The sequence below is a fragment of the Medicago truncatula genome, chromosome 1 (genome assembly GCF_003473485.1).
Source record: "Medicago truncatula cultivar Jemalong A17 chromosome 1, MtrunA17r5.0-ANR, whole genome shotgun sequence".
Classification (NCBI taxonomy): Eukaryota; Viridiplantae; Streptophyta; class Magnoliopsida; order Fabales; family Fabaceae; genus Medicago; species Medicago truncatula.
In genome coordinates, this window is record NC_053042.1 from 1,001,410 (window position 1) to 1,027,919 (window position 26,510).

A 26,510-nucleotide genomic window follows, 5' to 3' on the forward strand; every position below is an offset into this window, starting at 1 on the left:
AATTATATTTAAGCAATGTTATCAAATTCTGCTCAGATCATACGGTCGAACCGGCCAAATTAAAAGTTAATAGTTATAGAGTTGTTCAAATCTAAAAAACCGAAAAAGAAAAAAAAAATTGCATGATTGATCCGAAAATTTTAAAAATCCTAATCAATATATATTAAATGTCTTTGGGTCACCTATAAGAATTACGGTTCGGCTCAGTTTTTGGTCCACAAACAAACTGAACCGTAACCAGGGACGGATCTATAGATTTTAATAAATGAGATCAAAGTTGTTTATCAAAAATATTTATACAACAATATATAAATTTAATTTTAACAAATAAAAGGAAGACATCATTAACAAAATGTTAGAGATTATAAAAAGCATGTCATTGTATATCGATGAAATGGATACAACTTAATATCGAAGACTTATAATTGCTTTCGGTATGGCTTCATATTTTAAATATGTTGTAAGATTTTTTCATTTTCAACATTATCCAATGTATCACTCTATATATGTTGCTTGACGATCATTCAAAAATTCACCTCAATATGGTCCTGCAATTGATTCTTCATAAAGTTCACAATAGAGAAACTCTCAAAAGTTGCAGTTGCCACATGTAATACAAATGCTAACTTCGTAAGTAAATACATCATTGAATAAGTAATAAGTTTTCTAGTTTCCACCAACTTCCTTTTTCAACTGTCCTATCTCAATTAGAAAGTTGTTTACAAGAACTAACATGTATGTATAATTTTTAAGTTTGTTGCCGAATCCCATCAACTCGTTGGAAGATTTTTTTTTTCTTCTTTTTTATGAAGAAGTCAAACTAACACGTCGAAATTGACATCGGAGATAATCTAAAAAAAATATTGATGGATAGAATTAAGATAAACTAATAAACTTCTCCTTATCAAATGCAAAAAAAAAAAGAAGTATTATTAAGTTCTTCGTGAACAGTTGAATTGATACAAGTCAAAGACCCCTTCAAATTTAATAACATTAAATATAAGAATTTTGTGTTCTCTCTATCCCACCGTCATTTCTCTATTGTACATCAGTCACAATTTATTATTACTCTAGTTTTTCAACTGAGCCTTGCTATATGGTACGAGAGAATCGGCACACGAACTGCATGACGTGTTAATCTACATGTGAGATTCTCTCTTAATGGATACTAATTTATAATTTTTTTAATATAAAAGACAAAAGAAGATAAAATAAACACTTAGAAGTGAAAACATCCTTGAATTGTGTACTCCAATATATATCCACTTTGTGACACATCATTGAAGAGGTAACTCAGAAGCTAGAGTGATATATATGAAAAAGCACCGCTACAAGAAAAAGGTGCATGTAATTTCTCAAATTCTTATCTTATAAACAAACATATATGTGATACTAACATGGAGTCAAATGACAATTAAAAAAGTCATTCGTGCGTTTGCGACGAAAATGCTTTCGTGCACTTAAGCTCTTCCCTTTTCAAGTTTTCTACTTACTCTTTCTCATACCATTAATGTGGTTAATTCTATAAATTAAGTCCCTTGAAAAAAAATAAACTATAGATTAAGTACAATATCTCTTTCACATATAAATTAACTATATTTCTTAATTGATTCGTATAGTGTAAAAGTGAAACTTATTTTGAGACAAATGGAGTAATTGTGTACTATCTTTGGTCTTGATTTTTTTCATTTTTTAAGAAGAAAAAAAATACTGATTTTACATTTATTAGTTAAATGCCGTTTATTTTCTTGTCATATAAAGAAATAAGGATATGTTCGTAAAACCTAACTTGATTTACAATGATATTATTAGGTTAAACATTTTTATCCGAATTTAAATACGAAACTTCACATTGATGTATATGACAATCAGGTGGTGCTTGTCACTGCATACAATCTAAAAAAGGCTGTATGAACTTGTTTTCGGTGTTGTCACCGGTTATATATAAAGGGTTCTTGCAGCTTTGTTTTTCATTCCATCTCAACTAGAAGTACTTCTCTTGAATCTTTCTCTACTAGAGTTTCAGCTTCACTTATCCAACATGGAATTTCATCTTTTTCATATCATTACTTTTCTCATGGTGATCAGCTTCACCTCCACAAATTGAACCATTTTGATTATTTTCTTCAAATAGTTGTGATATTTTTTTTTCTTTACTTCTGCTTGTAAAAATATTTATTACTAATGTTAAGATATTCTCAAATGTAGGTTGTGTTAGTGGGAACTAATGCTACAGTATCACCACCTCAACTTTACTGGAAATCCATGCTTCCAAACTCTCCAATGCCAAAATCCATCACAAATCTGCTACACCCTGGTTAGTATCATGCAATTTTACCTCCACGTGTTAAAAGTGATTAATGATAATGTAATTAGAGGTTAATAACCACATAATAAACTGATCGAATCAATCAATTGTTTTTATGTCATTAACCATGTAGTTTTTAGTATGGATAACAAAAAAAGTCTATATCCGCATATAAAATCCGTCAACGGAGTAGATATCTTAATGGATATCCATATATAAAATAAAGGCTTAAATGTTCAATTGGTCCCTTAAGTATTTATTTGGTATCGTTTTGGTCCCTTAACAAAAATAAAGATTGTTTGAGTACTTTATTTTTATCTATGTTACCTATTTTGGTCTCTTCCGTTAAATAAATTCAAAAAAACATTACGGTTTGTATTATTCATCTTCTTCTTTCTCCTTCCATCCTCTTCTTCATGATCTTCATCATAAAAAACACACCAACTCGAAAAGAAAAAAAAAATTCATCATCATCTAATTAAACCCTTTATCATCATCATCAAATTTATAAACATAATCAATTTCATATCTTAATCAATAACCAATTTCATCAAATTTATAAACATAATCAATTTCATATCTTAATCAATAACCAATTTTTCATCATCATCATCATCTAAACCCTTTATCATCATCATTATCATCACCAATCCTTCACTACAACCCATTTTCGGATTTAAATCCATCATCATCAATCCTTAAAAAAAAAAAATAACTCATTTTCGGATCTAAACTCAACTGTGTTGAATCTGTGTTCTCCATCTCAAAAAGCATAAATCTTTCAACTGTGGACCTTTCCAAAGTTCTCAAGTTGATTGCCTTTTTTTATTTTATTTTTTATTTTTTATTTCTGCCCTTTTGATTTTTGCTATTTCAAAGTTCTGTGCAGCTGTTCTTTTTTTTGTTGTCGCTGGTTTTTCGGTAATGTATATGAGGTTTGGAGGAAAACGAAAATGAAGATGGGGTTTTTTTGGCGGCTGTGCAACTTGAAATTATTGGGTTTTGGAGGAAAACGAAAATGAAGATAAGGAGATAGATGGAATGGAACAAAAGTTGTTGTGGTTGTTGGTGATGAAGGTTTGATTTGATGTATTTTTTAAGATAATTGCTATTTTTTTTTTGGGGTTTAAATGGAACCAATGGTGGTTGATTTGTTGTTTGTGTTGATGAGAGAGATTAAGATGAAAATTTTTGTTACCGGATTGTTGCTGTATTTTTTTCGGGGTTGTTACTATGTTTTCTGGTTTAGTTGAAAAAATTGGTGATTGATTGAGATATGAAATTGTTTATGTTTATAGATTTCATGAAGAAGATGATGATGAAAAAGATTTTTTTTTTTAGGTTGTGTTGTTGATAATGAAGATCATGAAGAAGGGGATGGAAGGAGAAGGAAGAAGATAAATAATATAAACCCTAATGTTTTTTTGAATTTATTCAACGGAAGGGACCAAAATAGGTACGGAGATAAAATAAAGTACTCAAACAATCTTTTTTTTAGTTAAGGAACCAAAGTGATACCAAATAAATACTTAAGAGATCAATTGAGCATTTAAACCTAAAATAAATAGATATTTCAACTACCTGTTATTTAATGAACATGTATGCGGATTTCACGGCTGTAGATACTCGTATCTGCTATTAAACTAAGTAACTACACTTTCAACATTTAAAAAAAATTAATCATAATACTGTACAATATTATTACATGACACTTCAAATCTCCTCTAAAAACAAACAGATCATATTATCTTGTATTATTTTTTTAAAATCAAGTAACTTTATTTTTGGTAAATATGATTAATTTTTGTTTGTTAGAAATAAAATGTATGAATATTATTATATTTTGATAAAAAATTAGGCAACAGAAATCATTATTTTTTTTTTAAAAAATGTTATCCATGATATTTGTATATACTCATGGATACCTCGAAAATTTGTAGATTATCCGCATAACATATATCCGCACGGATATGGATAGAACATGTAGGATTGGTCCTAAGATTTTTTGGTGCCCTAGACGAAACAATAAATTGCGAAAAATAAAATGTTTTCAATTTTTTTAAGAACAAATATTATACAAATATTGATAACTCATTAACGATAAAATGAACCGAATTATACCGTTTACATGTCATTAATTTTTAGCAAGCAAGTTGTAATTGTAAAAAAAGAGATTGATTCAGACCCCGTTTGGATAAACAACTTATATAGATGCTTATAGCATTAGTGTTTATAACATTAGAGCTTATATCATAAGCTCTTATACTTGATAAGTTATTTATGTTTGGATATGTACACTAAAAAGTACTTACATAAATTGAAGTGTTTGGATGTGATATTACATAAGCAATTATCGAAATTTTAAATATATTTAATTTAACAAAAAAATTAAAGAATTGAACCACAATTATCAGGATTTTTTTTGATAAAATTAATCAAGGCGTAAAAAACAATATTATAACATATTAATTATAATTATATATATATATATATATATATATATATATATATATATATATAGTATAATCAATATTTGTCCTTAAAAAAAATATCAATATTCATATAAGACAAAATTAACATTAGAGGTGTAAATAAACATATCATATATATTGATATTAGTGTGCAAATTGTTACCCAAAAAAGACAAGTTAAATTTATTTTTTTATTCAGTTTCATTTTGTTACGTAACAAAAAAAAAAATCTTAAAAAAAAAATCTTAGTTACGTTTTGTTACTTTAGTAAGATAAGTATATAGCAATTTTGTTACTGATGCACCGCCAAAGATAACTAACATTATAATTAAAATATTCTTTAAAAAAATTATAATTAAAATATATGTTTTGAAAAAGTGGATCCAGAGAGAATCGAAGGAGATTACATAAATTCATAAGCTCCTTGTTAAGCCAGAGGGTAAGCTGAAAATTTAGGTTTATTAAAATATGGCATAAGCAGCTTATGAAACTATATGATAATCTATTTTTATTTATTTACCCAAACACCTTTAAAAAGGCTTATGGGAGTAGATAAGCCCACATAAGCTCAAAATAAGTCAATCCAAACGGGGCCACAATCAAAACAAAATTGGCAACTCATTAACCGCATCAACTATATCCTTAAAAAAAAAAAAAAAAAAAAAACCACATCAACTATATATTAAACAAATATTTGCATATAATTAATTATTTAGCATGGCGTGAATAGTGCATGCGGTGTACTATACATCATGTATCAAATATCTTTCGTTTTTTCTTTGTATATTTTTTTTTTTTTGTGGTGGCTAAATTATTCATACCAACTGAGCTAAGTTAATGAAGACTTTTCTTTGTAGATTCTAGTAATTGCAAAAGTCCTTCAAAACTATTGAAATTATTAAAAATACAGTTTTTAAATTATTTGAAAATTAGTTAAATTATTAATAAAATTTTTAAATTAGTTAAATTATTTATAAAAAAAAAATCTGATCCTTCAAAAGTCCTTCATAAAGTTTTTAAAAATTATTAATAGATCGTAGTAAAACTAACTATTATACATATTCTAATTTATTTCAATAATTTACTATTTTTAACTGAAGCTGGATATTGGAGTAAAGAGAAAGCAAGGGATGTAAGCAATAATGGTTTAGATGTTGGAGTCAGAGAAGGGTATGAAGGAGGTGGCATTGGTCTGAATGATGAAAAATTTCCATTTATTTACTTTTATCCTATAATACTCAATGAGAGTCAAATCCAATTACATGATAAACAAAATGTAACACTTTTCTTCTTGAAAAAAGATTTGCATCATGGAACAAAATTGAACTTGCAATTCACAAATAATAGTGGAGCAAAATTCTTGCCTAAAGAAGTTGCTAATTCCATACCCTTTTCATCAAACAAAATGGAAAACATACTCAACAAGTTTTCCATCAAGGAAGGATCAAAGGAAGCTGAAATTGTGAAGAGAACAATAAGTGAGTGTGAAGCAAATGGCATCAAAGGTGAGGAAAAGCTTTGTATAACTTCATTGGAATCTATGGTTGATTTCACCATTTCGAAACTCGGAAACAATGTTGAAGCTGTTTCAACAGAAGTGGATAAAAATAGTAATGGTTTGCAACAATATGTTATAGCAAAAGGAGTGAATAAATTGGGTGAGAAGAACAAAACTATTGTGTGTCACAAAGAGAATTACCCTTATGCAGTTTTTTACTGTCATAAAACTGATTCAACTGAAGTTTACTCTGTGCCATTGGAAGGTGTTGATGGAAACATGGTTAAAACTATTGCTGTTTGTCACACTGATACATCAGAATGGAATCCTAAACATTTGGCTTTTTATGTGCTTAAAGTTCAACCAGGGACTGTTCCTATTTGTCACATCCTCCCACAGGATCATGTTGTTTGGGTTTCCAATTGATCAAAATCCATAGTCATATCCTTGAATAATAAATTACACTACGTAGAAGCAGCTACTATAAATGATATTAAATAATAAACATAGCATTATGCAAACAATGTTTAATTATTGTTGTATGGTTACAAGGTTTGTGTATGTCCAATGTCCATAAGCATGTCCTGCTTGCAAACACCCTAAATTCTTTTTTGTCTTGTTGTCTTGTTAAACTTAACTTTCATATCTTGAACACTTTCACTAAAAGGACACTCGCCAAAACATGTTGTGTTTAGAAAGGACGATGTGCTTGCAAGTAAAATTGCTAACGTCAAAATTTAGAACCGTACGATGAAGACTATCCAAAGCATTGTGAAAATCTGATTTCCATAACCACTACTTTATCCTAATATCTCTCAAAATTTGATCTTGTAGCACCCAATATTGTGCCCTGGAAGCCACAAAAGCGTATGAAAAAGCCTTTACTGCCGAGTATAAACCCAACCCCTTAAACCTAATAGGTAAAGAAGTCAACCTTCATTGAAGTTCCCCAAATAAATGACCTCCACCAAGCACAATGTTCTCAGCCTCTCTACGAAGCTCCTTATCAAATATTGCAGTCGTCCCCTCCATATGAATCGGTTGGCCGTCTTCTCCATACAACGATAAGCTAGGGGTGAATAGATTATTCCCTTTATAATTATTATTTTTGAAAGTGTGGTTGTACAAACTTTTTGAAAAACAAATGACTATATGGAATTAAACACTAGCTTCGTATGATAACAAGATAATCAATAATATATGGGTTAATGGTGTTTTACCCCCTGTAATATAGGTCATTTTTGGTTTTTTCCTCTGTAAAATATATTTTTTTATTTACCCTCTGTAAAATATATTTTTTTTGGAATACCCCCTAATAGGTCATAAATTTTTTTTTTACAGGGGGTAAATCAAAAAAAATATTTTACAGGGGGGAAAACAAAAAATGACATATATTAAGGGGGTTAAACACCATTAACCCATAATATATTGATAATTCAACTTTGAATGACAAATTCACATTTGAATTGTTATTAATCAATAAATTACTAATACACAATATAATCCATGAAACCAATAACAATATCAAACCAAACCAAACCTAGACTTATACAAGTGATAACTGTCACAAGAACTAAACAAGTTTGATCTATGTGAATTAATTGGAATGAAAATATCAATCATGTCAAGTGATTGATTTGTTAAATGTATCTTCAAGATTTTGTTAGAAAATCAAGTTCTAAAATATTCAATAGTACAATTAATCTAATCAACAATTTAACATAGATCAAATTATATTGCAAGAAGTAAAGAGAAAGGGAGAAGAGAACGCGTCCTCTAGGGATGGCAATGGGTACCCTATGGATCCATCCCCATACCTGCATTTGTAAAAAATACTCATAACCGTGTCCGTATTCCCATGGGCAACAACTTTAGTGTCATTTCCCATACCCTATGGGTACCTAAGTGCACATATCCGCACCCATTATCCGCACTTTAATTATGAAAAGACAATAAAAACATCACAATTGAAATAAAACTACGGTCCAATTTTTTTTTTAAATTAACTCATAAAGTAGATCCAATAGTAGTATTTAGTAAAATAAAAAACATCTATTTACTCGAATAACTTTTTCATTATTCTTATGACACTTTAGTGTTACCGACAGCAAAAATAAACTCTCATTACACTCCTTGGCATCTACAACCATATGTTTAACCAAACTACACATTTAACCAAAAACTCACATAGTTGAGCCAGGGGAAGTTGAATTAATAAGTTGGTTGATACATTGTGATAAATCTCCGTTTTAATAGTTACATACCATTCACTATTATATAAAGGCTGCATGTACCTTTATTTTTTCATTCCATCTTAACTTCTCTTCATCATTTCTTCCAAAAGAGTGAAGGCTATCATTTTAGAGTTTCAGCTTCATTTATCCAATATGGATTTTCATCTTGTTCACATCATTACTTTTTTCATGGTGAGCTTCAACTACATAAATTCAACCAATTTTCTTCAAATAATTAACTATTTGCTTGCTTGTCAAAATAATAATTTACTAATGTTAAACTATTCTCAATTGTAGCTTGTGGTAGGGGCAACTAATGCTGTAATGTTACCTCCTCAACTTTACTGGAAGTCCATGCTTCCCAACTCTCCAATGCCAAAAGCCATCACTAATCTGCTACACCCTGGTTAGTATCATAGTCTAGAACTGATGTCTATATAATATCTGAAAACTCTCATACTCATTTTATATATAGATGGAATTTTACTTCCATATGTTTAAAATGATATTTTAGGATTTAGTTCATGCACATTGTCGGTGTAAAAAGAAATTTACAATGTCAAACAATTTTAATAATAAAAAATTATTAATAACATTTGATTTTAACCATAACTACTTCAAAAATCACACATATGATTGATTGTACTTTGTTCAGAGTGTAAAACTTTTTACACTAACAATGTATCAGAACTAAATCTTATTTCTATCAGATAATCTCTATCAAAAAGGACTTATGATATATGAAGGACTAAATTTAAAATAAATAAACCAAGTAATTGGGTTTAAGTAGTTAATGATCCCCCCTATGACGAATAATTCAATCATATGATTGAACTCCTGATAACTATGACCCCCTTCCCCTTAGACCCCGGAGAGTTAACACAATATTAAATAAATAAAAAGTCTATGGATCAAAGAGTAAAAATAACTATTGCATAAATTTTAATATATTCAATTTACTCTATTTATCTGAAGCTGGATATTGGAGTGAAGAGAAAGGAACTTGGGTGGATGTAGGCAAGGGTGGTGTGGATGTTGGAGTCAGAAAGGGCTACTATGAAGGAGGTGGCACTGATGTGAATGTTGGAGTTGGACGTTCTCCATTTATTTATAATTATGCTGCAAGTGAGACTCAATTACATGATAAACCAAATGTAGCACTCTTCTTTCTGGAAAAGGACCTGCATCATGGAACAAAACTGAACTTGCAATTCTCTAAGACCACTTCAAATGCAGCCACATTCTTGCCGCGCCAAGTTGCTAATTCAATACCCTTTTCATCAAACAAGATGGAATACATAATCAACAAGTTAAACATCAAGAAAGGGTCAAAGGGTGTTCAGATTGTGAAGAACACCATCAGTGAGTGTGAAGAGCAAGGGATCAAAGGAGAGGAAAAGGTTTGTGTAACATCATTGGAGTCTATGGTTGATTTCACGACTTCTAAACTTGGTAAAAATGTTGAGGCTGTTTCAACAGAAGTGAACAAAGAAAGTAATTTACAACAATATACAATAGCATCTGGAGTGAAGAAGTTGGGTGAGAAGAACAAAGCTGTTGTGTGTCACAAAGAGAATTACCCTTATGCAGTGTTTTACTGTCACAAAACAGATACAACTAAAGCTTACTCTGTGCCTTTGGAGGGTGCTGATGGAAGCAGAGTTAAAGCTATTGCTGTGTGTCACACTGATACATCAGAATGGAACCCAAAACATTTGGCATTTCAAGTACTCAAAGTTCAACCTGGGACTGTTCCAGTTTGTCACCTCCTACCTGAGGATCATGTTGTTTGGATTCGCAAGTAGAAACAAACAAATCCTATTGGTGACATCCAAGAATAGTTACACAGTTTTTATAGTATAAAATAAACTGTGAAACTGATTCTAGGATTTTACAACTATCACTTTGTTTTACTTTCAGTTTTAAGTATTTTACATTTGCTATGATGGATTATTACAAGTGTGCTATTTGTTTTACTTTTACAGTTTTAGGTAAGATATATTTGCTATGATGTATTACATGTGTGTTAATTTATGATATAGTGAAGCTTTTCATTTGGGTGAAAATCAGTGATTTTCATATTGAACTTTAATATTTTCACTTCTTCATTATAGTTAAGCTTATTTCATTTTATATTAACCAATTTCATCTCAAGATCTCGGTACACCCAAAACAACTCAGTGATCAAGTAAAAAATATAAACCTTTTCCTCAACTTTTCTATCCACATTGGAGGCTCTAAGAAAATTATGAAATAATAATTTGAATAAACTACTTTAAATGGAAACTTATTTCATTATATACATTATGGGAAGACGTTTTTATTTCCAACATTGCAACATACAAGCCAATGTTCGATCAATATATACAACTCAACAAAATTTTGGCTTTCCTATCCTATAGATCAAAAATGATGTAAAGAAGGGTAGATGATAGCTGCAATGCATCTTGCTGTGCATTGAAACTCGTTCCATTTTATACTTAACAAGAACGTACCCAAGATATTATAAACTGCATGCCTCGTCATAGTTGAATCTTCTGGGACACTCGACATTTCCACTGCCTTCCAAGTTTCAAATCTCTGAATCAATTATGGCGAATGCACCACCCATCAACAAATATCTTTTTCATGAACAAAGTTGGTCTGGGTGCTTCAGGAATCAGCTATGGGAGTGTCGCCTGTGAATTTATCAGGTGCAAATGGCTCCAAAGATCCCCATGTTCTTCCAACCTTTAATTTGACATTAAGAGGAACTGCAGACGCATATGCATAAACAGTGAATATGTGATTTGACCATACAGTCAGATCCTCGATTACTTTTACCAATTTATGTCTACAACCAAAAAGAAATGGCCAAAAGAATAATTTGTTTAAGGAATACAAACCAAGAAGTGAGACTGCATTCTCCATGCTGGTCTGCAACAGTAGTGCAGCTTCTTTCACCACAGAGGGATCAACTTCCAGCACTAATTCATCGTGTACCTAGTTAACATATACTGAAATGATTAAAACAAAGAAACAAACAAAATAATTAGAGAATACAAATCTACTAAAACTAACCTGTAACAAAATCCGGCAACGATCTCTAAGCATTTCGAACTTGGCTGTGACTGAAGAACTCGAATCCAGCTTATCAACTCCAGGAAAAATTTCAGAGTAAATTTTAATCATTGCAATTTTAATTATGTCGGCAGCAGATCCCTGGGAGGTAGAGGGAAGGAAAACAATATTAACATGAATACTGACAGCTTGGAGGGAAACATATCCTGATTTTGAAGAGAACGAAAAAAGGGTATTACACCTGACAAATGGAATTGACAGCTTGCCTCTGAGCTTTTGATTTTTCTGTACTACTGCCAAATTTTATTTTTGACAAAAATCGTTTCCTTCCCTTGAGAGTCTCTACATATCTGGATCATGAATATATTTACACATAATCAAGTTACACACAGCCCACAAGTAATTCAAGTTTAACAAGAATGCATATACAAAGTGTAAAAATGGCACAAGGTCTCCTCACCCTTTACTCCTACAAAATGCAACAGCTTCATGAAGCCAAGAAGCAACACCAGGAAAAGTACTTTTGAAGTTACTAATCCTTTCAGAAGCTTCATCGGAAGTGCAATCCATTTGTTCTGCAAGACTATTTGGACCCATACCGTAAAGAATTCCGTACACCATCTTTTTGGTCTGCTCTCTCTGCCGAGAACCCACAGAAACCTCAGGACATCCAATCCATCTTGCTGCTATCATTGTGAAGACATCTCCATCAGGCTTACGAAGAAGTTCAATAAGTGTAGAATCTTTAGAAAAATGTGCCATCAACCTCAATTCTATCTGAGAATAATCTGCTGTTAACAGTAACCAATTATCCTGCAGTCAAAAGAGATAAATAAGAATAGACCACAAGTAACCAAATATAACGCCCAAGACAAAAAAAAAAAAAAAAAAAAAAAAAAGGCATAAGAGGCTCTAAATGACAGGTTGAAGAATTTAGAGAAGGTTTACATTAGGAGGCGTAAGTAGAATCAAGTGATGAGGGTGTATGGGGGGCGTGTGTGACTGTATGGGGCGCATGTGTGTTGGTTTTTTTATGATACAAAAACTAAGCACTGACCCATGTCTCTACTAATATGTAACATCAATCAGAATTAAATAAGGAAATAAATCATGATTAATAGCAACCAACAAGTAATTAAAAATCCAGAGTTAAAGGCCTACGTCACCTGAGTAGGAACAAAGTAGTCACGGGCATTGACTCTGCAACTCTCATCAGCATCGCCTTCATTTTTGTCACCATTCATTTTGAAGTCAACTGCATGCTCAACACACTGCATTACCCAACAAGGTAGTACACGACATTAAATATAGCAGTAAGCTGAAAGAAGAAATAAACATAATAAAACATGTGATAAGAGAACCCAAACCTGAAGATTAGGTTCCTCCATTGAAAGTCGTCCAGTTGCTGTGGAAGTCTGGAGCCAATGACCATGCAATGTGTACTTCTGTGTGCTTACAGATAGCCTAGCCAGAGAACAAATTGATCCTAGTGTAGAGTTCAAGAGCTTTGCCAATGTTCGGTGCTCTTTGATGATTGGAACAATGGGATGTTCATTCCTGAAATAATAATCAAATATTAAAAAAACTGTCTTCAATCAAACAAGTGTTTTCTGAGGTGCATAGAGAATATAAGGGTAAGTGATTTAAAAGAAGCTTGGTTTTCCCTCCACGCATCCTTTTGCAAAGATGAAAATGCATAGACAAGGACGACCTTTGCTCAAAATATAAAACTAGATGAACAAACATTTACTTTGCAAATCTAGGGATTGTAACTGTTGTTTACTCTTCTACTTATTTACTAAAAGAAGCTTAAATTACTTTCTCAGTTCCTCTTATTTTGAAGCCTACACCTCCCTCCCCTAAAAGACATAAATATATATTACACCCTCCATCTCATTTTATGTGTCCCATTTGAGTTGTTTACAATTCTTAAGAAAATGATTAGTTGTGTTGATTTCAATGATAAAATGTGTTTCATTTAATGAAATATCCTTATTAATAGTAGTTAGTGGAGCAATTAGGTGAATTGAAATACAATAAATAAGGATACTTTATTGGAAAAAGTAAATAAATAATGTCTACGTATTTTAAAGGGACATAATCTGAGACAGATAAAATATTGCAAAAGGGACACTTATAACGAGACAGAGGGAGTGCATATTAGTCCATTTAACATGATATAGAATTGTATTGATAGTTTTTCTCCATTTATGATTCTTAGCTATATAGTTTTGAACCCTACTCTCAACTGAGACACTAGAAGATGAAATATATATGTTGGATGAAGTTGCAAAGCCGACAAAATGAGTTTCAAAATCTTAGATTTTATATTGAGCCTAACTCATCCTTACAAAAATGGCCTTTACTTAATCTTTTATAAATCTAAAATCAATAATAAAGTGTTCACAAATAATTGTTGGTGACATTAAAAGTTCAGAGAATATAAAAACTTCACAAAGCTTGATCATAGTCATTCAATAATGTTAAAAGACCTATGTTAAAACGGAATACAACGTAATATCACAAGTAGTAAGTGTAGGTTTTATGATAAGATTGGAGAATGGTGTAATTTACTCTTTTCTAAAATGCATATACTGAAGAAACAGTAAAGCATAAAAAATCATTATGAGTTTCTCTTTAATACGGATCAAAGAGAAACGAAAGGGTAAAGAAAACTTCCTCAATACCTCAGTGCATCCAAACAGTGTTTGCCGGTACTTGGATGGTTTTTTCCCTTATTTTTCCCATCAGGTATGGGCAGCTTCAAGTGTTCAAACAGCACCTTTGCAATATCTGCTGGCATACTCAATGAAAACGTCATTCCAGCCAGTTTGTAAGCTTCCTTTTCAAGTTGCTTCAGCCTTTTCACCAACAATTTTCGAGCCTGGATACATCCCTCCAAATCAACACCAATTCCCCAAAGCTCCATGTCAGCAAGAACATTCACCTGACAAAATGTGTTAAAGTATCATCAAATACTTCAAGAATATAACCTGTTAGATCCCACACTGTCCAGGTATAAAGGCAAGGTACACCTTACAATATATAACCATTTGAGCTAGCTTTAGGGGTTTAATTAGGCCCAATCTATTCTCAGTTGTAACATAACCATTTAAACTGATTGAACATAAAATCATAATAGCAAACGAGAAATTGACTTGGAATAGCTAATGATGTTCTCTGTCTTATCAGTTATCAGTATCACTTCTCTTATTTTTTATTAAGCTAGGGGTGACAGTGTGTCGAGGACATAGTAAAGAACAAAAAAGAAAATAAACGGACAGCAAAAGATATGCAGAGACAGAAAAGTTTCTCAAAATATAACATTGGATAAAATGCTTGCATCATGCCCACCGAACTTCAAACAAATCCTTAACTGTTTTGATCTATAAATAAATGTCTTAAATTAAATAAAATGTTTGTTACATATAAAAGCCAATTTCACCCTTTTAGTTATATAGTATTCTTGTTTAATGACATATTTGTTTAATTTGACTGTTTACTGAAGTTTTCATGCAATATTAACATGAAATATAGATTAATTATTGAATTGTATATATTTTCATTTATTTGAAAACACACTCTACACATTACGTGATTTATTGTCCTTCTCTTAACAATGCCCTAAAGTTATAATGGAATAAAAAGGCATCGATTTATTCATAATAATTCTAATCTTTATGATAATTTTATTAATTACATTAAATATATTCTTTTGAACTTTCCTATATAATTTTAAATTTTATTTAGCTTTATACTTCGGGTCAACTCAGTCTCATCCAACTTAAACTCTGGCTTAAGTAGACCCATACAATTACATCATTTGATTTTTCAAATCTACTGTCGGGTTTAGATCTAAAAAATTAACACAATAAAAGTTTAGGGGCAAGCGAAGGACAAACATAACTCATCTAACCTACCCCTTAAACACCCCTAGTTTTAAATCTAATACACTCCTTCACACAACTTTTGGCTCCAGGTGTAACAAGTGTATAAAGACCCACCTATATATTGTAGAAATTTCACTTTTGATTAGTAGAACAGGAGTAACAAAAATCAAACTAAAGTTTAAGCAGTTTGATGAAAGCTGTATATGGTTTTTACATATAATATTGCTTGGTGTTTGCACTTGTTTCAGCCATTAGAAACCTTTAATATAAAATTCACACAAAAAGACCAAGTTGCGTCAAATGAATGTTTAAGATGTCTCCCGCACATAGGTCCTTAGTGAATCAAAAAATTGTTAAATACTGCTTTTTTTTGCTTATGATAAATGTTCGATGTTAGAATATATAATTTATTTCGACATGTAATGACTGGTATAAAGGTGCAATAGGATTTAAAATAACATCAGGCATGACATCACTTTTCTTTAAGTGTACTAAAGTTTCATAGCTTCTTACCAATGGGATTTCTATTTCCATAAGCGCTTCTACAAGTTTCTCAGAAACAAGCAATTTCCAAAGAACAGAACATAATGCTCGTGTTTGAGCAACTCGACGGCAGCAACCATTATGAGCAGCTTTTCGCATCTGATTCCTCCACCGGCCACACTGATTAGCTGCTGCTGCATCCTCAGGGGATAACCTTTTCTTTACCTCCTAAATTACCAAATGTGATTGTTAATATTAGTACACTCAACTATCAAATCATCACAAATTGACACTAAAGTTGTGCATGTGTGTACACCTATGTGTGCAGTACAATACAACTATTTATGTTACCTTATCTAGGTTTGGACTAGAGCTACTCTCTTCATCAGGCCACAGAATCCAAGCCACAATGCACATATCAATTGCATCTTTAACATGGATTGGGGGCAATAATATGTAGGAATTGTCTACAACTTCAAGGTGCATATTTTTATCAATTGTGTCCAACGAACCAAACCTCTGAACGGAAACTGATGGTTTTTTTAGCACCTGAATCTGAACCTTCAAATTCCAGGTGAACTTTCTCACTTCCTTTTTCTCTATTATTTTGCTAATCCTGCTCCATCTGTGCATGGCATTCATCAAATCTTGCTTAGAATTAGATGATGAAACTTTCTGCTTAGAACTGCATGCAGTCAAAGAAAAACCGTCGTCTTTTCTATTTCCAGACAACAGAATATCCCTGGGAAGATTAATGTAGTACATGGGAGAGTTTTCCCAACAGATGGCAATCCCATGTACTTCAAAAGGGGCAGCAGAGTGCAATTCCAATCGTTTGATGTAATGAATGTCAAAGTAGAACTCTGCTACTGTATCCCATAAATCCAAAAATGAATCAAGCCCGCCAGGACTACTGACTGCATTAATGGGACCTTTACGGCTGGAGTTAATCATGTTACCACTAGCCAAATTCCCCCTATGATCTTGTTCCCCTGTACCTTGAGCATGGCAACCATTATGCATAATGGACTTATCGTTTTGTTTCTGTAAATGAACAGAGAGGGTGGTAACATCAGGAATTTTGGCAGGACCAGAAGTCATACTGAGCTCATTTATTGAAGGTACTACAACTGGAACAGTAGATAAACTATGTGGCATCACGCTGTCTGATTTTCCTTCTACAGAAACTAGAGCACCATTGTCGGATGATTTAATCAAGTCCTTTTCTTTTTCTAAAGCAGGTACATTAGAGTTATCAATGTGATTTGTATCAATAAAGCTATGACTAGTGTCAGCTGTGTCACTTCCGGAGGAACTTCCAACTTCTTTCCTGATAGAATTGCATACAGCAGTGGATATGGGCGGAGCGAATTGTGGGACATCATATCCGAGTGACTTAAAGGCTGAGAAAGCAGCAATCCTTGCTTCTTCAGCTTTATCCAAAACAATCTTGCGAGCACCATTCTTTATCTTCTTTGCTACACCGAATTGTAAGCTCCTTTGTGCAGAACCTTCCAAAGAAGTGAAATCAACTTTCAATTATAAATCTTGTTCAAAAAAAAATTCAATTATAAAAATAAAATTTACAGCAACTTCACGGGCTTCAAATTAAAAGATTGGCATAACGAATTTAGTTGATGAAATAACGAGTTAAAGAAAAAACGAAGAATGCACGTGGACAAACTAGAAGTATAATGCACTGATATTGACATTTCACCTAAAAGCATCCTCAAGAAAACAGTGTCAAAAAATGTAACATAAAGAATATGCTGATCCAATATTTTAGCTCCACATTTAACATATATAGTTTCAAGGAGTAAAACAGGGATATAATTTCAACCGTTTTTGCTAAATAAAATTGTTAGACTGATTACCGACAATTTTCGCACATTACCTTCTGTACCCCATGATGAAGATTCAAAAAGTGCTTTTACTAGTTCAGGAATGGATGCTTCAGCAATTGCAAGAGGTGTGCGTAAACCTGCTTTATAGAGTGCTCTTGCTCGAGAGCCCTGCGAATTGAATGGAAAAACAGGGGAACAGAGTGAGTACTTCAACACCAATAACAACAACAAAACACAAGTTATTTGAAGTATGTAAAACTGGCATGGAACTTCGGCTACTTACTTTAACATAGGGAATGGTGGTAAGCTCAACAACTTCTGCTCTAACTCCAAATGATACACGATTTTGAAACTTAGCGACTAAGCCTTCAAAATCATGCCACCCCAGCCTTTCACAGAACACAGCAACCATAGATGCAAACCGACCAGCATTTTCTTGCAAACCTTGAACCATTCCTCTGGCAACTTTAAATGCTTCACAAACCTCACCCACAGGAGTTTCCTTCATCAAATCACATTTATTCATAAAATGATATTAGCTCTAATGAAAATTTAAAGAAAAAATGGAAAATAGAAAAGACAGATAAAGAACACAAAAGCATAATTAACTAATAAACGCTTTCTGAAATTTTCAGCAGTTAGACAAGCAAAGAGATTGGAAAGCTGTGTTAAAGCTATTTCCTTGTTTGTGGCCGTTGTCCTATGACTTTTAACAAAGAATTTTATATCATCTTCTGTTTTTTTTCTCATTCGTTGTTTATGGTTGTCGTCTTATGACTTTTAACCAACAAGTATTTCATATCACCCTTCTATTTTTTCCTATTAATATTCTTTTAATAAAAATATTATTCATTGACAAAAACTTGCAGGAGAGATATTTGCATCCATATACTAGAGAAAAGCACCTGCACTAAAAGCGATAAAATGAGAGCAACATAGAATCGTTTACAGACACGAAGTGTTTGATCATCCGAGTTAACTATTCCACTGGACATCCCATGTTGATTTTGTCTTTTATTGTTCGACCATCTTGACTTGTTTGAACCCATTGGTACACCATGTGCCATACGCATCAAAAACGGTTCTGTAACACCTACTCGATTTCCAACCGACTGCAAACATAATACAATTACAGTTAACAATATTTACAAATGTGTCAAGATTATATGACTATTTCAAATCTACAGACATGAAAGAGTCAACAATCGATATCTATAGAGGTGGTATGACAATTCAATTGTACGCTTTTTATGTACCGGTGAATCTTATAACAAGAATGACACCGATGCATACATCTTTCTACAGAAAAACTTGGTTTCTTATAAATTTATTTCTTCCAAAATAATATTGGTATATCATGTACGCAACATAAAATAGGTGAAAGTAAACATGAGGTGAACTCTAAGAAGGTCTAATAACATTGTTGGCTGAAAAACAAGAACGGGGAAATTTATTTTAACCTGATCAAGAGGAGACAATTTCACAAAACGCTCATAGTACGATTCCCAATCTGGCTCAACATCAACATTAATTGGTGTCACCAAGTAAACCAAATGCAGGTCAGATGCAAGGACAAATCCTTCCCTTGCCCTTGAAAGATCAGCCAACACAATCTACAAAATCAATCATAGTGGGGATTAATGTCAATCACAACAGGATTATACTACCTGATGTTGTTTAGTATAATTCAAACCATTCATGGGACAATCAAAACCAATACTGCAGAAAATGCTTGTACAGAAATAAAACCAAAGTTGACTAAAAAGAACAATTGCCATGAATAAAAGTATAGACAGAAACATTTACAAGTGATTCTTCCGGACAGAGAGAACTGCCAAAAGATGCACGTCCAAGAGGTGTGGTGCTGTAGAGTTTAGTGTCTTCATTCCATTCAAGAAATTTTCTTTGGCACAACCATCTTAGAGATTCTTGAGCAGATTTTACCACGTCCAGAAATGGTTTTGTGGAGTTCAAAAGAGTACATCTTACATACCGGTGAATGTCATTGGCCGTTTGAACTATTCCTCCAGCAACCACTTCTAAGATTGCATGAGTCATCCCATTTAAATCTTCTGATAAACACGAATGTAACGGTGGACAACTTTCATTCAGAAGTCCCATAACTTTTTTTAACTCTTGTGGTTTGCAGATGAGTACCTATGCAAGTCAACAAAACATTTGACTCATCTAATTAATTAAAATGAAAGACTACAGTCAAAGCCATGTAGACATGCCCAAATAAATCATGATATCAATGTAAAATGAAAGAGAAAGAAAAACAAAACATATGATAAGTCAATGAAAAAAACAAAAAGGATATAAATAAAAATGGCAGTAAATAAATAGCATACAAAAGCATAGAAACTCTCAACAATCAATCAGCACAACAACCTAGAAAAACCACACATAGGCTACTGTATAATAGTTGAGATATAACAGAAAAAGTCATACACTTTCTCCTTTTGTATCGATTCCAGTTCGACCAGCACGACCCGCCATCTGCATGTACCTCGTCCCATCAATAAAATCACAACCAATTCTAGGTTGGCGGAAAATTACCCTCCTAGCTGGTAGATTAACTCCAGCTGCTAAGGTGGATGTGGCAGTTAAGACACGTAAAAGGCCTTTTCGATAACAAGTTTCAACAATCTCTCGTTCCTCAACCTATTAGAATTTAGAACAGTAAAAAAAGAGCTAACCATAAAGATAGGCAAAATAAACCCAGCATTTTCATTGAGATCAAATATGAACTTCTACTCCAAAATATAAGTCTAGTAACAATGTTGGTGGAAACCATAATACCAAAAGAATGGAATTACCGTAAGGCCAGCATGGTGAAATGCAACACCAGCTGGAAAAGTTTCTTCAAGTACGGGGTCCAACCCAGCAGGGCACTTTCTCAGGGAGTTAATAGCAGAAGTAATATCAGCAAACTCACAATTATTCTCATTAATATCAACAGTAAAGCTTTTAAGGAACTTTGCAACATGTCTTGCAGTTGATTCACAACCCTTACGGCTAGAGCAAAATATTAACACTGATTGTCCCTCTTGAACAACCTGAAAAAATATCAATTGTTCATCTTGAAAAATTACAAGGTGTAGAAAATGTGACTAAGACTTTAAATTAACTACCTCGTTACATAGTTCAACAACGTGGTCTGGATCCTTGCCACCAAGGTCAGCTCCTTTTGGGATTGTCCTAGAAAGTTCCATACTCTTGTTATAAATGGAATTGCCAACTTTAATATATTCTTCTAAAGGAACTGGTCGGAACTCTGTCTGGTATAGTGCTGCCTTGATACAATTTGGGACAGATAGATTTATCAGAACTTGAAGAGAGAAAATTGACTAAAATTAATTATTTATTTGCAAATACACGCTTCAAAAATTTGAGGATGCTAGCAACGTACTCTTCTATTCATTGAAATTCAAATCGATTCCACTAGATCATGCAAACACCACATAAATTTGGTGGAACCAAATTAAATTTCAGCCAAAAAAAGTGTGTTCAGAAGAGTGTGTTGTTAGCATAATTCTAATTATTTATAGACTAATGTCCATAAATTCTATTAATTGCTATCCTAATACCTAAGGAAATGAAATCTGTAAGTAACAAAAAATATGAAAAACAGTTCACAAATAAAGAGGAAATAAATCTATGTATATACAAATAAAAGGCCATAACAGAAAACCTTCCTATAAAACAACATAAAATGATCATCAGAAAAACCAGTTTTAAAGGTGGTGTTGACAAATGTACTAAAAATAAAGTCATCCATTTGAAATATAAAATGATCAGAGATAGCAAGTTATTGCATAAGACATCAGACTTTAAAAGAAGAGCATGCATCAAAAATCATTATGCACCAAGATACACACATCATATTCTTATTGAGTAGCCTGATGCATAATTGATATTCTTATATTCATCTATGAAAGATCTTCCCGTATAAAACATTCGTCCACTATTTGTCAAATATCATTAGGCAATTCTGAACAGCTAATCACTAATCATAATCCATTTGATCAGAGTACATCATCTACACATGCAAATACATTGTGTCATCTAGATATACTCATCCAATTATTAAGTCAAAAGACTGAACGAACTCTTAAGAATATCATTCTCCAATTTTATTTTCTTTTTGAATGGCTACCATCATCCACTGTATTAATGATAATACTCTTGGTGTTCTTAACATTGAATCATATTTCAAAAAACTGTTAAATAATATTGTTAACTGTGAGCTAAGGGATACTCGTAATTATTCTTACTTGAAGCCAGTCAGCAACTGCTGCCACGTTAGGCATTGTCGCACTCATTCCAACAATTTGGAGACCTTGAGCAGGATCATTCTTATCACTGCTTCCACCAGAACCCTCTCCGTCACTAGATTTTGAAATGCCCTCCCCTGCTGCATAGCGAAGCTTTGTCAACATAAGCTCTAGAAGATAACCTCTTTTTGGATCACCAACCTGTTAATAGATGTAGAGATGAATAGGTCATGAGAACCTTTCAGCATAGCTTCTCTGTTTCTCTTTCATCTTTGATAATAGCCAAATACAAAAATGCTGGAAGAACTAGCATGTAATCAATTTCATGACAAACAACTAGAAAAGTAATGGCTGATGATACCATGTGCAGTTCATCTATCACAATGATTCCCATTTCTGAGAGACGGCCCTCTTCCAATAATCTATTGATTAGTGAATTTGCCTTCTCTATTGTGCATACAGCTACAGAAGTATCTTTAGGAAGTGATCCACCACCTTGGTTCCCATAATAACTGCGAACGTGTTTACCAAGTGGCTCAAGAAGCTTTTCAAGATGTTCTGCCTGCACGAATCAAAATAACTATATAAAAATTAAATAAATTGAAGTTTTTTCAAATATTTTTAACTGGATCCACGAACAACTCCCACAACAAACAAAAAAAAATAACAGAAAAGAGGACAAAGGATAACACCTTTTCTGTACAAATGGATACATATGGAAGAACGAGTATTGCCATTTTCCCAGTTGTTATCACCTTCCGCAACATTAAAATCTCAGCAACAAAACTCTTTCCAGCACTGCAGCAAAAGAAAAGCATTTCATTCATGCGTTCCTCAAATAAAAGATAAATAAAGATAGCAATAGAAGGACAGATAAAAAGAGAACAGAGTAAAGTAAATAAAATGACAAAGGTAAAAAAATGGCAGGAGAATCGTATCAAGTGCCAAACACTATCAAAGAAATACAGCATAACTTCAGCAATAAAAGTAATAATAATTTAAAAACATATGTAGGTTTAATAAAGAGAGTCCAGTCATAGCTCCATATACCTTAACAGAGAGGAAACCCTACACCCCTTCTCATCCCCAAATTCATGTTCCACTCACCCAATTCTTTAAACAGTATATGTATATCAACAAGAAAGACAGAACTATGACAGTTAAACGAGAAAATACCTTGTGGAAGCACAATACACAAGATTTCTTCTTTGTAGAACACCATCCACACGAAGGCAGTCAACCTAAAAAGTCAAGGGAAAATTATATATAAAAAAAAAAAAAAAAAACACAAACATAAAATCAAATAGAGGCCTAAATCACGTCAACTTCTGAAAAAAGAAAGGTAAATTGGTTGAAAAAAATAGGAATCGGGATTAAAAATTTAATTAAATCAATCATATAGATAGAAAATAATGCACAGTAATATCAATATAATGATGTAAAAAGCATCTTCGCGTAATATTTATCTGTACCTGCCAATTGTAAAGCTTTGAAATGCCTTTCTTTCTATATATGCTGCATATTTCAGGTTGAAGCCAACTATGTAGGTCTAAATGATTATCAAGTGACACATTACTTGAAGGAGTTGTGGCTTCAAAAGATGCATGTATACTGAGTGTTGTCCTGGCCTCGTTGTTGGGTGAACTAAAATTATTAGATGTCATATTGGAATTATCCTTTCTCATTCTTTTGCCTAATTCATCAGCTAAAATCTTCTTCACTTCATACGGCTGTTCATGTGTACGACTTACCACAGAAATAGGTTCATACTTCCTTCCAGACCCACAAGTAACATTGACTTGATTATCAACACGACAATTTTGAAGGATATTTTCATCCATATTATGGTCATTTGAAAAATCAAAATGCTTAACAGGAAGGCTGGATGCTTCTTTCATAGAATCTTTTGTGTGCATCTCAGCCAACCCTATGTTTTTACTTTGATCCAATATCTTCCTTGCCTTGCCATCATAATTTTGTAAATTACATGAGCCCTTCATCTCAACTTGGTCTCCCACCACATTGCTTTCTTCTATAACCTTAGAAGCATCATTACCCGTGGGAACAACCAAACCATCAGCTAATTGAATTGCTTCGTCCCAAAAGGCCTCTCCAGGCGAAAACATTGAGCTTCCACGTGTTGACTTTGGAGTCCCCCTAATACATGCTTTAACAATCAAAGATCCCGGTGTTTGGCATTCAGCCATATTCATAGACGTAGAAGTATTACTACATTTTCTAAAACCCGTGTCAAAGGCATTAGTAGCACCACCATCAGAAACCTGCCACTCAAAAAGCAAAGCATTAAAACATCAAAACATATATAAAATAATTTGAAGTAAGAATTTATTGCAAAATCTTAACTAGTAATAAAACTGGTGTAAACCTTTGCAGAGCAGCCTGGAATACTTTCCAAAGTATTGCCAGCAACACCAGACTTCATGTCTACGGTGATCTTCTCGCTCGAAATGTTTTCACAACCAAAATGCAGCACACTAGTGTCATCGCACTTCTGCGGTATACTACTACTTTCCTCTACTAATGTCAAAGAATCATACTTCTTGTGGCCTTTCACTCTCGTCTCTTGTGGCAGTTGACTGAATATGGCATAGTTTATCAGTTCAACAACAACAACAACAACAACAATAATAATAATAATAAGGCTAAAATATGGTTTTAGTCCCTACAAATATGCCTCGTTTTGGTTTTAGTCCCTGGTAAAAAAAAAAATTGTTTTTGGTCCCTGCAAATTTTTGTTTTTGAAAATAGTCCCTGACCCCACTTTTGTGATGATTTGCATACGTGGCACATTATAACTGAACCAATTTTGCAGGGATCCAGGGACTATTTTCAAAAACAAAAAATTTTGCAGGGACCAAAAACAAATTTTTTTTTACCAGGGACTAAAACCAAAACGAGGCATATTTGCAGGGACTAAAACCATATTTTAGCCTAATAATAATAATAAAAGAATGATGAAATAAACTAACAATACAATCCAGATTGCATATTTCCACTCGAAACAAATGGCTCTACAACACTACAACAACCAAGCCTTATCCCGTTAAGTGGTGTCGGCTACATGAATCAAATAATGTTCTATCATAAACCATATGTTGATCCAACTCATTAATCTCTAGATCTATCTCAATAGTTTCTCTAATAGTTTTCCAATGTCTTCCTCTGCCTACAGTGATCTGACTATATTCCATCTAATCTACTCTCCTTGCTACAGAATCTATATGTCTTCTCTTTACATACCTAAACCACCTGAGCCTATTTCCTACCATCTTTTCTACTATAGGAACACTAATACTCACAAATAGATAAAAGTAACAATGTGAATTATATTCAAACTAAGTAAAGTACCCGCAATAGAGTGAAAAAAGCTCAGCTTTAAATTGTTTAAGCTCTGATTTTTCACCAACATCTCCAAGATCACTTAAAGTGTGTTCCTTCACAGAATCATCAACCATGGTCACTTCATTTTCAATCCCCGCCCTCATAGCATCCAAATGCCGAATCTCTTGAGCTAATGAAACAGGCTGCTTATCAAGAGAACCACCAATGTCTAATCCCAATTTCCTTCTAACCAAATCCGGCCTCACCGGATCCTCCTGCGATGGAACCAAGTAACCTTCCAATGATCCTTTCGCACTTGGAGATCCATCAGCCACAATCCTTGCAACTTTCTCTATTCTCCCCGCCTTCGGAGCCGGAGAAATCGCTTTCCTTTTCTTAGTAGTATAAAACTGTTACACATAACAAAATCAACAATGCAAGTAAAAAAATCAAAAATTTAAAACAAAAAATTCAAATATTGAATTGTAAAACTGAAATTAAACAGCGACATTGGAGAATTGAATACTTCAATAATCGTTACCCTAGAATGCGAAATTCTAGGGTTTGGGGGAAGTGGAAATGGGGATAGAGAAGGACCTGATTGAGGCGATTGCGAGGGGAAGGAGAGGACATGGTGGAAGAGGTTGGTGATGCGGAGGAGGAAGGAAGTGGAGAAGGTTGTTCGTGGTGGTGGTGGATTTTATAGGTAAGAAGCCATGAATGAACGTTGAAGAATCGTTTGAAGATTTTCGGGTTCAAAGCGCGAATTTGAAAAAACAGGATGAAGCAGTTTAGTGTTCAACTTGAAAACTTGAAATTGAAATTGAAATTTTTGGGGGAATATGTATCTTTTTTCTTTACCAAATTTTTTTTTTGAAAGAAAATTATTATATTTTTTATTGTGTGGAAAATCGTATGAGATTAAAATATGCATAAAAAAAAAAATATATATATATATATATCTTGTAATGAATAATTATTGATCAATAGTTTAATGACTTTGAACTACTAAATCTCTTTTTTTTATCCCTCAAAAAAAAAATCTACTAAATCTCTTTTTCTAAAAATTTAAGAGTTAATGCCAAAAAAATAATATATGTCTT

The 26,510-nt window shown here is 32.9% G+C and overlaps 3 protein-coding genes across 3 annotated transcripts; 2 read left to right on the forward strand and 1 right to left on the reverse strand.

Annotated features, from left to right (window-relative positions):
- The first annotated feature begins 1,775 nt into the window (after positions 1-1,775).
- On the forward strand, positions 1,776-6,828 carry LOC11429612 (BURP domain protein RD22). The gene is made up of 3 exons (XM_003588510.4): positions 1,776-2,080; positions 2,209-2,317; positions 5,880-6,828. The coding sequence occupies exons 1-3, from the start codon at positions 2,042-2,044 to the stop codon at positions 6,701-6,703; spliced, it is 972 nt and encodes a 323-aa protein (XP_003588558.3). The 5' UTR covers positions 1,776-2,041; the 3' UTR covers positions 6,704-6,828.
- A 1,739-nt stretch (positions 6,829-8,567) lies between these two features.
- On the forward strand, positions 8,568-10,603 carry LOC11429613 (BURP domain protein RD22). The gene is made up of 3 exons (XM_003588511.3): positions 8,568-8,703; positions 8,809-8,917; positions 9,487-10,603. Exons 1-3 carry the CDS (start codon positions 8,665-8,667, stop codon positions 10,314-10,316), a joined length of 978 nt encoding a protein of 325 aa, XP_003588559.1. The 5' UTR covers positions 8,568-8,664; the 3' UTR covers positions 10,317-10,603.
- Positions 10,604-10,782: 179 nt separating this feature from the next.
- Positions 10,783-26,222, reverse strand: LOC11430570 (helicase and polymerase-containing protein TEBICHI). Its single transcript, XM_003588512.4, has 26 exons — positions 26,005-26,222; positions 25,435-25,817; positions 24,452-24,662; positions 23,538-24,347; positions 23,242-23,306; positions 22,758-22,863; positions 22,427-22,627; positions 22,066-22,266; positions 20,923-21,084; positions 20,608-20,847; positions 20,240-20,452; positions 19,595-19,945; positions 19,249-19,401; positions 18,694-18,900; positions 18,072-18,290; positions 17,839-17,956; positions 16,296-17,455; positions 15,975-16,172; positions 14,259-14,518; positions 12,939-13,128; positions 12,738-12,842; positions 12,032-12,384; positions 11,813-11,921; positions 11,572-11,712; positions 11,397-11,493; positions 10,783-11,264 (listed from the first exon to the last, which is right to left on the reverse strand). Exons 1-26 carry the CDS (start codon positions 26,038-26,040, stop codon positions 11,164-11,166), a joined length of 6,390 nt encoding a protein of 2,129 aa, XP_003588560.3. The 5' UTR covers positions 26,041-26,222; the 3' UTR covers positions 10,783-11,163.
- Between the last annotated feature and the right edge of the window lie 288 nt (positions 26,223-26,510).

Coding starts and splice junctions, on each gene's coding strand:
- LOC11429612 (XM_003588510.4), top strand. CDS start 2,042: ATGGAATTTCATCTTTTTCATATCATTACTTTTCTCATG. Junction 2,081..2,208: donor ATATCATTACTTTTCTCATG/GTGATCAGCTTC, acceptor TCTCAAATGTAG/GTTGTGTTAGTGGGAACTAA. Junction 2,318..5,879: donor CACAAATCTGCTACACCCTG/GTTAGTATCATG, acceptor TTTTAACTGAAG/CTGGATATTGGAGTAAAGAG.
- LOC11429613 (XM_003588511.3), top strand. CDS start 8,665: ATGGATTTTCATCTTGTTCACATCATTACTTTTTTCATG. Junction 8,704..8,808: donor ACATCATTACTTTTTTCATG/GTGAGCTTCAAC, acceptor TCTCAATTGTAG/CTTGTGGTAGGGGCAACTAA. Junction 8,918..9,486: donor CACTAATCTGCTACACCCTG/GTTAGTATCATA, acceptor ATTTATCTGAAG/CTGGATATTGGAGTGAAGAG.
- LOC11430570 (XM_003588512.4), bottom strand. CDS start 26,040: ATGTCCTCTCCTTCCCCTCGCAATCGCCTCAATCAG. Junction 25,818..26,004: donor CTCGCAATCGCCTCAATCAG/GTCCTTCTCTAT, acceptor TATGTGTAACAG/TTTTATACTACTAAGAAAAG. Junction 12,843..12,938: donor TGGAGGAACCTAATCTTCAG/GTTTGGGTTCTC, acceptor TGGGTAATGCAG/TGTGTTGAGCATGCAGTTGA.